The 13,968-nt window shown below is 46.5% G+C and overlaps 1 protein-coding gene across 1 annotated transcript; it reads right to left on the bottom strand.

Annotated features, from left to right (window-relative positions):
- Positions 1-12,077: 12,077 nt before the first annotated feature.
- On the bottom strand, positions 12,078-13,079 carry gpr146 (G protein-coupled receptor 146; the record flags this gene model as incomplete). The annotated part of the gene is made up of 1 exon (XM_080009731.1): positions 12,078-13,079. The coding sequence occupies one exon, from the start codon at positions 13,077-13,079 to the stop codon at positions 12,078-12,080; it is 1,002 nt and encodes a 333-aa protein (XP_079865857.1).
- Between the last annotated feature and the right edge of the window lie 889 nt (positions 13,080-13,968).

Raw genomic sequence — 13,968 nt, 5'->3', positions numbered from 1 at the left:
GTTTCCTCCTCCTCACCAGGTATTGGGGGCCCGCTCAGATCCGAGCAAATGACGGCGTATACAGGTGTCGTCGATATTCCACCGTCACGTCTCCGGGACATTGATCCCTAATCACATCAATAAATAACAAATCACACCAGACAACAATAACAACCTTATCATCCCCCCTGGGACGGGGCCTGTGCCGCCGTGACGGGGACAGTGAGCAGACGCCGCTGCTCCAGGGCAAAGAGCAAGCAGCGGCAGCGGCAGCAGCAGCAGCAGCAGCGGCGGCGGCGGCGGCGGCGGCGGCGGCGGCGGCGGCAGCAGCATCCTTCACAGCGATAAGGAACAATGATGCTGATGCTGCGGAGCAAAACCGTCACCATGGCGACCGCCTCCATGTGACGCTGCACAGCGATTGGGACTCTTTTGGACGCAAGGGTTTGATGTTCGCGTATGAAGGGACCCCGTTTGCCGCCGTAACTACTGCGAAAACGTGCACAACCAAAGTGGCTTATGGTTGTTTGCACTGGGAAATGACGTTAGGCGTAACAGAATATCCTCTGTGGTATTTCATTTGCCTCTCGTACAGACAGAGAGAAAGTAGATAGGCAGCGATAATCACATTTAATTCCACTTCCTTAATAACACATCCTGTACAAGAAACCTTCCACAAAAAAACCTTAGGAATGGTGACGTCAGTGCAATAAAGTTACACAGAAATTGAAGTTCAGATTTAACGAAAAGGCTCTTGGTTAAAGGCAGAAGCAGGGTAACGTCACTTTTAAAAGTGGCTTTACACTACAAGAGTACCGCCGTTAAAAAAAGTAAAAGTGCCCTCGAAACTGAAGTTGCCATCCAGAAAATAAACCTGTGGGAGTACTTTTGCGAGACCAAAAATGACCCTGTCGCGACTTGCTTGCGCATGTTGGTTGGGTTGTATTATCCGGAGGGTGCGCGGCCTACTGCTCGTCTGCCTTTGCATGCATGGACTCCAGCCTCATTGCACGTCCAAAACTTGGAGAGAAGGAGAAAGATGATGCATGGTTGACAACAGGGCCGCATACATACGTCGTTTTGCCGTCTTTTTTAATATATATTTGAGTTCCGACCCAAAGCGGATGGTAAATATCCACTGTGTGAAATATGTCGACGAGACGTGCACACGGGCAACACCACAAACGTTACTTTTTATTCATTTATTTTTAAAATAGCGTTATTCACGTGAGTCCATTAACGGGATTCAGTTTATTTGGTATTTAATGGTTATTTTGTTTTTTTTTATTCGTGGCAACAAAAGGAACAGGGAAAATGTATCGAAAAACCTGATTGCTTGAATTGCAAAACTAACGTGTTAAGTTACTTGTTACAACAAAAAAAGTAATCAGAGTATTCTAATGCGTTACTTTGCTGCGTGTCATCCCCAACACTGAAAATAATAATAATTAATAATTAAACATTGTGAAAAAAAACCAATGTGTTACATTTTTGGGTGAGCAAGCCTGACTTGTGGAGAGTATGTCACTGTGTAGGGTCCTAGGAGAGTTGAAAACATACAGTATTGATCCTTGGACTAGACTGCGGTTGCTGGATTAATCCTTTTTCGGGGTTTCAGGGCCTAAAGAAACTCCCAATCTTTCATTATGACGTAGTATAAAGCCGCGGGTTGCCAGAGATGGTAGTATTTAGAAATGTGTAAATATAGGTAAAAAAAATCCCAAAATCAGCATCAAATTTACTCAGCAGATCCTTTTGCAGTCTATTGGCTTTTATAACTGGATGAAGAGTTTGATCTTTATCAGTGGTGGCGGATGTACTCTGAAGGAAAAAAAAGCTTGCGGAGCTACTGTAGTTCTGTCAGGCAACTCGCCGGCGCCACGCACTTCCACGTCCCTTATTTGGCCTCTTTAAGCAGCCAGTCCACCCTCAGGAGAGGTACCTTATCTGCTCTGTGCCTGCTCGCTTGCTGCGACGCTGCGCTGCCTCCGCCTGTTGGGCTCGGCTCTTCTGTCCGGTCGGGGGGGGGGGTTCAAGCTCATCACTCCTGTGTTTCCAGCGCACTGTGGATGCCTGAGATGAAGTGAAGTAAAATGTACCGTCACACTGATGAACAGGAACATAAAAAATGATTTTGTTTTAATAAAAGGACAGCTTGGCTGCAGGACAGAAGAGATGCGTTGAGGTGCAACGAACATTTTGTTCACAACAGCTTGTACCAGACATAAAATAATACAAACATATCTGGACAAATTTAAAAATACTAACTTAATTTTATGACATACCGTGTTAAGACAGATTCTTTCACTACTTTCTCGTGGCTTCCTGTGCGGTCCCAGACTCCCGTTATGTTGACAGTGAGAGTGTTTGTCTCCGGAGTCTTAAAAGCATACAACAGTTATAACACCAAAACTACTGAGTAGCTTTAATAATGTACACAAGAGATGTAGTATCCCTTCAGACAGCGATTGCGTATAAGGCTGGACATGTGATACACTTCCATGAGGTACTCTGTCAGAGTACTTTGTCAGGTATTTGTCACAGCCAGGCAGTGTCCTGATATATCAGGCTATAATACTTCATCAAGTGCTACTGCTCATGCAGATCCTGATTATAACCCAATTATTACCCAAAAATGTGGGAAAAATAGTACAAAAAATGGATAATAACTTCATTTGATATAAATATAAATATAAATATATAAATATATATTAAATGATGAATAAATGAACGTGTCGTGTTGGGTTAGGGGTTAGAGGTTAGGGTTAGGGTTAGGGGTTAGTTTACTTACTACTAAATGTAGTAAGTAAAAGTGGAAAGTCTCCCCAACTGTACTAAGAGTACTTAAGTAAAGTACTTAAGTAAATGTACTTAAATAAAGTAATAGAATAATTACACTTTCCACCGTGGTCTTCATGTATTTCAAAGTAAAAGCATTGCCGATAAGTAAATATGTAACAATTATGAAGGAAAGTATTAACTGGAAAAAAAAAGATACAAATCAAATGAAGTGAAAACCCTGAGGATTTCTTGTTGTGGTTTATTTATTATAAACCTCTGGCACGACACGGCCGTTGTTTTGGATCCCAAATTTCTGGCAGTTTGCGCTGGAAGACCGATGTTGCTGTGGAAAGCTCTAATGAGGCCGCGCGGTCAGAACCCTAAGCTGGTAATGGAAAACAGAAAAGGAAAGTGGCGTTGAATGACAGCGCAGGGCGGATTTTAATAAGGAAAAGAAACAAAGCTGAGCCTAAAAGTGAGGAAGAGAGCGAATGGAAATGGTGTAGAAATAAAACTGGCATGTGGGGTTGCAGATTGATCCAAACCATCCCAGAATGGCTCTGCTTTTGTGTTTTTATAAGTTTCTGTCATAGGGTAAGTATTTATAACTAATTATTTATTTATTTATTTGTTTGTTAGTTAGTTAGTTAGTTAGTTAGTTAGTTTGTTTGTTTATTTATTAATAATAATGATAATAATAATGACAATAATAATAATAATAATAATAATAATAATCATCATCATCGTCATTATTATTATTATTATTATTATTATTATTATTATTGTTATTATTATTATTATTATTATTATTATTATTTGGGGTCCAGCCCGTAGGGACCTATTGTTATTGTTCGGGGAAAAAATTCTGAATATTGAAATCGAAAACTAACTGGAACACAAACTTCTGCACAACACACGGATACGGTCACGTCTTGTTTGAACCGGTATGTCACAAACACCTTGTAGTTGAAGTTTGACCAAAATCAATCCACATACGGGGCAGATATGAATGAAAAACAAAACAAATTTGACACAAAATATTCAGCTGGTCTTGCTTGACCGACACGTTAACAATTCGTTGACGACATTAACAAGATGAGATTTACATTAGGACACTTTATGACGTCATCATATTATTTACTATAAATGTACAGATTCCCATTCAGACCTCATGGAAATGTAGAATTTCAGCGTCGTGTCAAGCCAAGCGTGGGGTAAATTATTTTGTTTTGAGACCCTTAAGGAAGACGGGTTGTCTTATCTTCTGCATGAAGCCCAGACATGTAACTCTACGGCAATGTAAACGGTCATACTATATTAAAAAAAAAAAAAAAAAAAAGGTCACACTGATTGATTCCAGATCTAGATCATTCCGATACATCATCGTATTGATCTTAAGTACACAATGAACTTCCTCTGGAAAATGTGGCTTTTCTTTCTTTTTTTTTTTTTTTTTTTAATGCAGGCCAGATATGTAGAATAAAGCCCGTGCCAGGCCTCTGACGCTGCTCCTCGTAAAACACTGAAGGTCCGCCTGTCTCATGTCCCCTTTTTTCCCTCTATTTACAAACTGAATTAAAAGAGAAATATCAAGTAGGATTCACATGTTCAAAAGTAAGCTTAGCTCACTTTTATGAATGAATTTATTTATTTTTGTTATTGTAATTTTTTGTACCTCTTTTCTGCCTACTTACACTTGCTTATTTTTTTTATTATAATTATTATTTAAAAATAATAGTAACATTTTCTCATTCTTGATTTCTTTCTTTTACATTTGCTTAATTCACGACTTGTGACTTGTACTATTTAAACTTATTCTTACATATAACTGCTCTGGAGAGAACTGAAACTTGAGCTCTTAAATGAACGTCCACTAGAGGACGCACTCATACAAATAATGTTTTAAATTAAACCATTTTGGAGAAAGATACTTGATGAAAGACACTGCGCTCATGAGACATTTGGCAGTTCAAAAACAATGTACTTGGATTTAACTCAGAATAAACAATCCCTGTTGGTGTCCGATTCGATCAACCAGAAACAGACAGTAAATACATGTTCCAACCACCCCAGTGAACTTCCTTCATTCATGTCTTTTCCCACAAGTTAATATTAAGGAATACAGTCACTAAAGTGAATAACGATGACGTGAGACAAATGCTCACAAACAACATAATAATGCATCATCCTTACACTTGAAAAATGTGTTCGATCATATCAGATTCGACGTTTCTCTGACCACATTTTATGTTGGGACAATGGCACACCGATCATTATTTTTAATTCCAACAATAATGATAAAAAAAACAAAAATAAAAAACAGAAAGGGATCAAATTTCAAATATAATTCCTCAGGTCGAAAAACATTCCATCACTTTCTTTTAATTAGGGGGAGTGAGGGGGCATCGAAAAACAAGAACAACAAGGCGCCGGTTCAACGAGCGGTGTTATTAATAGGGGGACGTCGTCCCCTTGTCGTCGTCCGGGAGGTCTGGAGTGGTTTTCCGGTGGGAGCACCGGGATCACCGCGAGGAGGAGGAGGAGGAGGAGGAGGAGCGTCCCCTCCTCGTCTGCCTCAACTTTGCCCCGGCGCGGTGCTCCCCCGAGCGTCTGCGGCACAAACCGCAGCATCCGAGCGGAAGACCCAAGCGCCTCCATCCGTGGGCGTCTTTCGCGGCGGCGCGGCAGCTCGGTGGTGAGCACGGCTGCCCCACGGCAAGCAGGTTCGGGGGTTTGGAGGGTTTGGAGGGTTTGGAGGGTTCGGAGGGTTTGAACCCCGGGTCCTTCCTGTGCGGGAGGTTTGGCCCGTGGATGTGCTTCCGGTTTCCTCCCGCCACCGAGAGGCATCTACGCCGGGGTCGGCGGCGCTGTCGCTGCCCTCCACCCAGGCAACCGGCAAAAAGGGCGGGAGTTGGTCCCCCCGGGCCGCCCCGCACCGCTCCTGGGTGAAGGGCGGGGTCAAACACAGAGGGTCGAAGGTTACCGTCTCCCGCTGGCGCGATTAAGACGTTTTCAATTTTAACGACTCGAGGGCCACTGAATTTGAACGGTCGAAACCGGGGGAAACCCGAGGGGCGGCCCGGAGGAAGAGGAAGAGGAAGAGGAAGGGGAAGGGCGGATTGTGCGCGGAGCGTCTGCTCTGCACGGTGTGGTCTGGTCGTCTTCCAGGAGCCGGAGGAGGAGAAAAACACGGTGGGCGGGGCGGGAGAGCTCCCGAAACACCCCCCCCCCCCCCAAAAAAAACCCCTCTTTTGTTGTTCTTTTGTGGATTCGTTGTTTTGCAGCTTTTCAGATATGTCAAGGACGCTCTCTCTCTCTCTCTCTCCCCCATGTGAAACCCGCCCACGCCGGTCGTGGAAGTGAGTCCAGCGGTGGACCCTCTACGCTGCCCTCTCACATAAGCTGCACCCCACAGCTGGACTGCAACGACAAAAAAAAACAAAAACACACACACAAAAAAAAAAGAAAACCATGAATGCTTTGGGTTTTTTTGGGGTTTTTTTTGGTGTGGAACCTGGTTGCCAGCCCATGCAAACACACAACTGCACCAAAAGAGAAAAAAAAAAAAACAGAAAAAGAGAAAAAGAGAAGAGAAAAGCGGCGTTCTCACAGCCTAGGTGGTCCCGGTGTTTTCCTTCCAGGTTCGGAGCCTCCAAAAGCAACTGTGGAGCACGGTGGATGTAGGAGGTTTAGGATGGTGCCTGGCGCTGCTGCCAGGTCGATCACATTACCTCCAAGATTCTTGTGCAAATTGATGGAAAGATGAACAGGATAACTTGGCACAACTGGTCTCCCCCTCTCTCTCCATCTCTCTCCATCTCATCTCTCTCTCTCTCTCTCTAATTTTCTAGTAGGGGAAGCGAAGATGGCCATCGACCTCACGAGGAGGAACAAACTGAGGGGAAAGGAGAGTGTTTTAGGAAGAGTGTTTGTGACGTTGGTCGGGGCCAGAGTCTTGATCGATTTTAACTTTCACAGACTGATGAAGAGTCTGGACGTCTTCATCCAGCTGTGGTGTTTTAATGACGCCATCTGCTCCCTGGTGGAGGACGACCTGTGCTTCCAGTCTGTGTTTAACGTGTAGGACTCTGTTAGTGAACAGAGTGTGTTCGTTGTATTGTCTGCAACTGTGAACCAGAGAAAATGTTAAAATAAAGATGTTTTAAAAATCTTAAAAATCTCTCTCTCCCTCTCTCTCTATTTCTCCCTCCCTCTCTCTTTGTCTCTCTCTCTCTCTCTCTCTCTCTCTCGCTCTCTCTCTCCCTCCCTCTCACTCTCTCTCTCTCTCGCTCTCTCTATCTCTCTCTCTCCCTCCCTATCTCTCTCTCCCTCCCCCTCTCTTTGTCTCTCCCTCCCTCTCTCTCTCCCTCTCTCTCTCTCTCCCTCGCCCTCAGTCTCATAGTACTTGCAGTGTATGTATTTTTACCCGTCGCTGTACTGTGTACTGAGTGTCGTGTTGTGTTCTTACTGTGGCTTCATTTCAATCAGTGGATCTTTATTGTTTTTTTTTAAGGGGGACAGTAAATAATCCAGGACAATACTTGAAGAAACTGAAAGTCAGTCATTCACCACGAAAAGTATAAATACGTCGACGTGCGCATTGTCCTTGTTTTAAAATCAAATCCGGTGTCCCGGTGCTGGTGCTTGGGCTGTTCTGACAAAAAATTAAAATCAGAATAAAATCACAAGACAAAAGGTGTTTTTTTGCAAGCAGGTAAGGGGCGGGGGGGGTGATTTGCTCCTTTTGAGTCGAAAGGAATGAAACTCTTCAGGGTTTTCGTTTTTTTTTGTTCTGTTTTTTTCCTCGACCTGGGAGTCTTTCTCCTCTCGGTAAGAGGGATCTGGAACAGCGCCTCAAGCGTTGGCCGGCGCTTTTTTTCTTTGGTGTTTTTTTTTGTTTGTTTTTCCCCCCGAGCCGTTCATTTTGAATTTCAAGCCACCGGTGTGACACGGGCGGAGCGCGCCGTCACAGAACGCGGAAGCGGCGACGCCGCCACGCGGGAAGGCCTCGCCCCGCCGCTGTTTTTCGTTCGGTACCGCACTCCCTTCTTTTGCAGCTTGCACATTTTGTTCTGGGGGTTGGATCGAAGCACAATCCACCCCCCCCCCCCCTCGCCGATCAGAGAGTCCATCCCCGGCACGGCCGCCCGCCTCATTCAAGCCGCCCGCCGCACTCTCAACCGCCAAGACAAAACCGAATGAGCGGCACCGAAGTCACGTCCACCCCGGAAAACCGGCGCCCGACCATTCGAGATGCTCGTTTTTGTTTTCCCCCGAGCTCCAGAGGCCGTGAAGCCGCGTGGAGGCCCCCGGCGAAACGCTGGTCCTCGGGAAGGGGGGGGGGGGGGGCGGCGGGGGAGCGCTTCCGCTGTAACCGCGTTCAATTCAACCGCATTTACCATTTATCCCTTCCAGATGCAGCACGTATCACTCCGGACCTCCACCTCCAAGCATGAGCCGGTTGGGGGGGGAGGTGAGGATGTTTGAAAGCTTGCGTCCGCGCTGAACCACCCCCCCCCCCTCGCAGCCTCACGGAGGCGGGAACCGCGGCGGGCGACGGCAGCTGATGCATCACGGGGCCGAGCCGTCCTCGCGGGCTCTTCTTGAACGGCGATCAAAAGCTCCGCTGTTTTGTTTTTTTTAAGGCCGAACCCAAGTCGACGTCTGAACACGATTAGAAAATAAAAGAGCCGCCTTTGTCCCCTGGGGGGGGGGGGGGGGGGGGCGGGTACGGCGGCGGCCGCTCTGCAGCGCGCTCACCGCACCCAACCCTCGGCATCGACACCTGTTTTTGCCTTTATACACGACAGCGTTGTACCTTTAGGGTTACGATGGCTTAGCAGTACCCTGTAAAGGTCAAAGGGCATAAACTTGGCCTCCACAGGGTACTGCCAAGTCATTGTACCCCCTGTATTATACAATAATACAGTAGAGCTGTATTTATTTATTTTTATTTATAATTATAAATCATATTTATTGAAAAGAAAAAAAAAGTACATATTCTTGTATATTTTACTTATTGTTTGACATTTATGTTTCAGTTTCAAATAAACTGCTTTAGTCAGAGGTTTGCACCATCTGCACCTCTCAACGGAACCGATCGCGCGATTCGTTCAGACTCCTTGTCAGACACGATGATCCCACTTGTCACAGTTTTATTATTATTATTTTTTTTCCCCCTCTTCTTTTCTTCGGCGACAACACCGCTTGGGTCGGGAACGGCGGCACCGCGGGATCGCAGGGCCACGGCAGACTCGACGGAATCCTTTTCCCCCCGGAGTCCTGCGCGCCACCATCAAGCTGTTGTTGACAACGCGGTGAGCGGGACGGACTCAAGAACTGAGAGAGGGGACGGGCGGAATGAATGGCTTTCTGAATGAATTGGAATCAGGAAGAGGCGCGGCTGATATTCATACGTTTATTGTTTCATCAGTCTTTGACTCAAGTTGACAGTAAAGATTGTTACTTACACAGCATCTAAATATATCTCTCAGAAAATAATACTGTTTTTTTTTTTTTAATTGAAAAGGGTCACCTCCCTGTAGATCTCTAGCATACAATATATACAAATTATTTGTACTATACATATATGAACTTGGAATACACAACCACAAAAGCAACACTTGATAAAAAAAAATATATGATTTTTTTTTTTTTTTTTTTAAACGGACCTTTGAGGTTTGTGTGTGATACATTCGCCATCCCACAATTCTGGGTCGTTGGAATCAGTCGTTTGGTGGTGGCTGTTTTCTTTTTTGTATATTAAACTCTCGTGGTTCAAATCCCAGTTCACTCCACGATCAAAAGGAAAAGGTCAATCCAAACTTCAGGAGGTGTTTTCCATTGATTTCGCACAGTTCAGATAAAGGTCACATGGGAGGTTTTCATAAGTGCCATTCATGAGAGATTTTTTGACTCGGGGGCAGATTCAAATTAATGGGCTTTAGTGATTTAGGCTCGATATGAAAAACGCTGCAATGATTCGCGATTTTTGCTGAAAATCCTGTCAGCATCGATATCGCAATGTTTGAAAAAAAATTATAAATTACCGATCAATTTTATATGATAGGGAAGTACTGATTACCCATAATTGCGTTTGAGAGATCAGCAATGGACATGTAACTACCCACATAATTATACCTGTTTTTGTTTTTCTTATAAAGTGATCTGCTGAATAAATGAGAGAAATGTGTGTTTGAAATGACGTGAGAAAACAGAATACGGAAAAATAGGACTTTGGATTGAAACAGATGGAATGTCGTCCATGGTTTAATCAACCCAGAAGAGAAAAACTGAGTTTTGTTTTACAAAACTCACTTAAACAAAAAACAAATTTTTTGGCCAATCATGGAATTTGAGAATGAGTCGAGGAAATTATATTCATATTTATATTATATTTATTTTAATAAACACCTATATGAGCCAAGCACTGTATCATGGCCCACACTGCAATGCATGGGTGCTTTCCCAAAGCATAAAGAGCTGAATTGAAAATCATTCCATCTTTAGAATTTCTAAAATACTAAATACCGGACTGGATTTTATCCAATATTGTGTGCGCTTAACGGGCTTGAAAATCTGGACAGAAAAATATGTGGTGGTGGAGGGGGGTGAAGGCAGTGCAAGAACCAGAGAACGGGTAAAAAGGTAAAAACAATCATGAAACCATCCGGGGTTTGAAGTGGATTTGAATTTCCACGTGAAACGGAGGTTTGACGTCCCCTTCTTTTCTGCGCTCACACAACCGCAGAAAACAGACGACACAAACAACATTCAGTGTACAGTGAAGTAATGAGGTGCCTCAAATGGAAAAACGAAAACACCACGGTAAATAAACAGTGATCATATGACCGTCTTTGAAATGGACTGTCCATTAAAACCCGCGCCTCATCCGGCCGCGCCGTTCTATTTTTGGGCTTTTTTTTTTCCCCCCGAGAACCGAGCAAACAGGAGGAGACGGGACTTTGATCCCAGCTTGTTTAATGATTAACTGTGTGATGACACAGCGGCTGATAGTGTGTCGGTGCGGAGTTTAAACCCGCCGCCGTCCACTTGGGAGTCGCTGTCAGACGGCGCCGAACACGTCGTTCTGCTCTGATGTGTTCTGAGGCGCTGCGCGACGTGTCGTCCGGTCGACGGGGGGGACCGTTCCTAATGCCCTGCTTCACCGGGTGCAGCTTTTTAAAACGGTAATAAATACACTGGCCCTAATAGCGCCCGTTTGGGGAAAAAACAAAAATCACTTCCTGGTAATCTAAATGGGGGGGGGTCCATCCATAGCATAATGTGTCCAAACTCTTCTCCCACCGTCTATCTCAAAGTGGTTAAGGCAACAGCAGATCAGCCGGCCGCGTAGCATGCGGGTTGCCTCCGGGCAGCAGCTAAAGTTCAAGCCGTGCTTCTGCCTCGGGTGCTCGGCGGTCAAGTCAACAGCCTTTCTCAGTCTGCGCATTTCTTTTTTGCCGCTCATAAGGAACGACCTCCACGACCGCCGCGATTCCCGCAGGAGCATGAATGTGGCATGAAAAAACTAAAACAAAAACAAACAATCGCATATATACTCGATCAAGTCAACCGTGCTCTACACGAAAACCCAGATAAAAGGAGTTTCTAACTACGAGTGGCTCTAGCTAGACGGGTCATCTGATCTCATCACAGATCACAGGAGGTACGCCGGTTATGCTTCAGCTGCGGATAGAAATCGCGGATATGCAAGGGTTGGATTGACAGGAAGTGAAATAGGATAAAACTGCAGCATTCCTGTTCCTAATGGTAGCTCTACTACTACTGGCGTGTAAAAAAAAAAAAAATCCTAAAAATGTTGTTTTATACCTTTTAATATCCTGCAACAAAGTCTCGGCGGTTGCCTGCTTTGAGCAACCTCTCCGTGTGGCGAAACACAGAGATGAACGGTGCTCGGATGACTGCCGCAAAATTGACGGTAAGTATGACTAAGATCTGAAGCGTAGGACTCAACAGGTAGATTCGTCTTTGCCGTCTGGCGATCGAGAGGAGAGTCGTTCCGTAATTACGGAGGGTAACAGCACTTAGTGGTTTTTACTCGCGGTACGTTCCTCTCTCTCTCTCCCTCTCTCTCTCTCTCTCTCTCTCGCTCAATTAGCGGACCGTCTGGATCAAGTTCCGCGAGGTGACGGGAAATTCCACAGATGGCTGTGTAGCGAGCGTAGTCCAGAGCGAGGAGCCAGATTTGGAAGCCGGCCCTGTCGGGGTTCAAGAAGCGCCGGCTGGGCCGATGGGTGTGGGCCGTGGGGGGGTGGAGGGGATGGGGGCGGGCGGCGGTACCGTAACGGCGGGTCTCACGTCACCACCTGCTGCACCGCCGAGCGTTCGTGGGGGCAAGGCTGGTGGCCGCAGTGCAGCCTCTTCAGCAGCCGCCGCAGCTTGTGGGAGAAGTTCTTGTTCATCTGCCGGTACATGAGGGGCAGGGCGAAGCTGCTGGAGAAGGCCAGCAGCTCGGCCACGCACCTCAGAAAATAGTACGTGGTGAAGCTGTCCCTGCCGCTGTGGCTCCCCGGCACGCCGACGATGGTGTGCACCAGCAGGGTCATGTAGTAGGGCGTCCATAGCACGAACTGGACGCACACGGAGGCCAGCAGGAGCCGGTGGATGGACGGGTCCAGGCGGGCCGAGTCCTGGTCCAGAGGGGTGGACTCCTTCCTGATGCGCAGGATGAGCACGAAGGCGTAGAGGACGGCCACCGCCGGCACCACGTAGCCAATGAACATCATGATGGCGTCCGCCGCCTCCTTGTTCTGCATCTTGGAGCACTCGATGATCTTGGTGGACACGTGGTTGCACACATAGAAGAGCAGCGAGGAGAAGCTGGTGAGCACGGCGCCGCCCCAGATGAACCCGCACACGTGCTTGGTGTTGTACACGCTGGACATGTACGTGCGGGGCAGCGCCCGCTCGATGTAGTAGTCCAGGCTGAGCAGCGTGGTGGAGTACATGATCACCAGGGAGGAGATGTTGAAGAGGATGAGCAAGGTGATGTAGATCTCGTTGTTGTACTCCCACACGGGCCAGCGGGTGAAGCTCGGGCCCAGCAGCTCCACGGGCGCCACCAGGTTGAGCACCAGGCCGGCGATGGCCATGTTGACGAAGTAGACGTCCGGCATGGTCATGGACACCTTGTTGGAGAGGTTGACCACCACCAGCAGGGCGTTGTAGCACAGCCCCACCGGGAAGCACACCATGAGGTAGATGAGGGAGAAGACAGACAGGATGAGGCCAAAGTCCTGGCAGAGCCGGTGGTCTACGCTGGCATCTGTCTCATTGTAAACCATGCAGCTCCACATCGCTAGACTCCAAAAGAGCTCAGCAACCTTCACTGGATCCACTGAGGAGGGAGGAGAAGGCGTGCGTTAGGACAGGGTGCTTGGTCAGTGGTTAAGGGAACTTCAAGATGTTCCAGGGGGTTTCTAACAAAACGAGTAATTTCACTATAAAGAAAGGAATCTATGTATGTATGTATGTATGTATATGTTGCATATGTATGTATATATACACGTATATGTATGTATGCATTTTTTTAAATAAACTGAATTGCAACCTCATTGGATTTACGGGCTTGGCACTTTTGCAGTTCATGGTCGGAGCAACGTGAACAAGCCCGCTCGGCTCAACTCAACTCACAAACAGCCTCGACACAGCACGGCACGGCCATTATTCCCGGAGTAACGCTATTAATTTCACTCCACTGAGTTTGACTGGCTGAATACAAATGCCTCACAATATGTTTCTAACTTTCCGAGCCACAATAGCCGAAGCAATTGAGGCCCTTGTTCGTGAGAAATAATGCATATTCTCTCTCTCTCTCTCTCTCTCTCTCTCATCTCTGAAGATGTTTATGCTCTTACTATTCATCAGTACCTAGTTATCCCTGAAGATACCTTCAAAGTCAAAAGTCTCCCCCTCTCTCCCCCTCTTCCTCTCTCCCTCAAGCCTTTGTTGTGACATGACATACTGGAAATAAAGGAACCTTAAAAGGCCCTGGTGCTCTTCACATGGTCAAGCAGCCAGATGAAGAGATGGAGAGCTCTCCTCAAGCGGCCCGGGGGCTCCAGGCCGCTCTCAACACTCCTGCCCCCGACCGAGGGCCCGGCTCCACGCCGCCGTGGAGGCTGAGGTGGGGTTAGGCGGAGATTTATAGAGAGTGAAAGGCGATGCACGGCTCTGGCGAAGGGT

This window comes from Zeus faber, assembly GCF_960531495.2.
Source record: "Zeus faber genome assembly, chromosome: 11".
NCBI lineage: Eukaryota > Metazoa > Chordata > Actinopteri > Zeiformes > Zeidae > Zeus > Zeus faber.
This window is presented reverse-complemented; position numbering and strand designations above follow the sequence as displayed.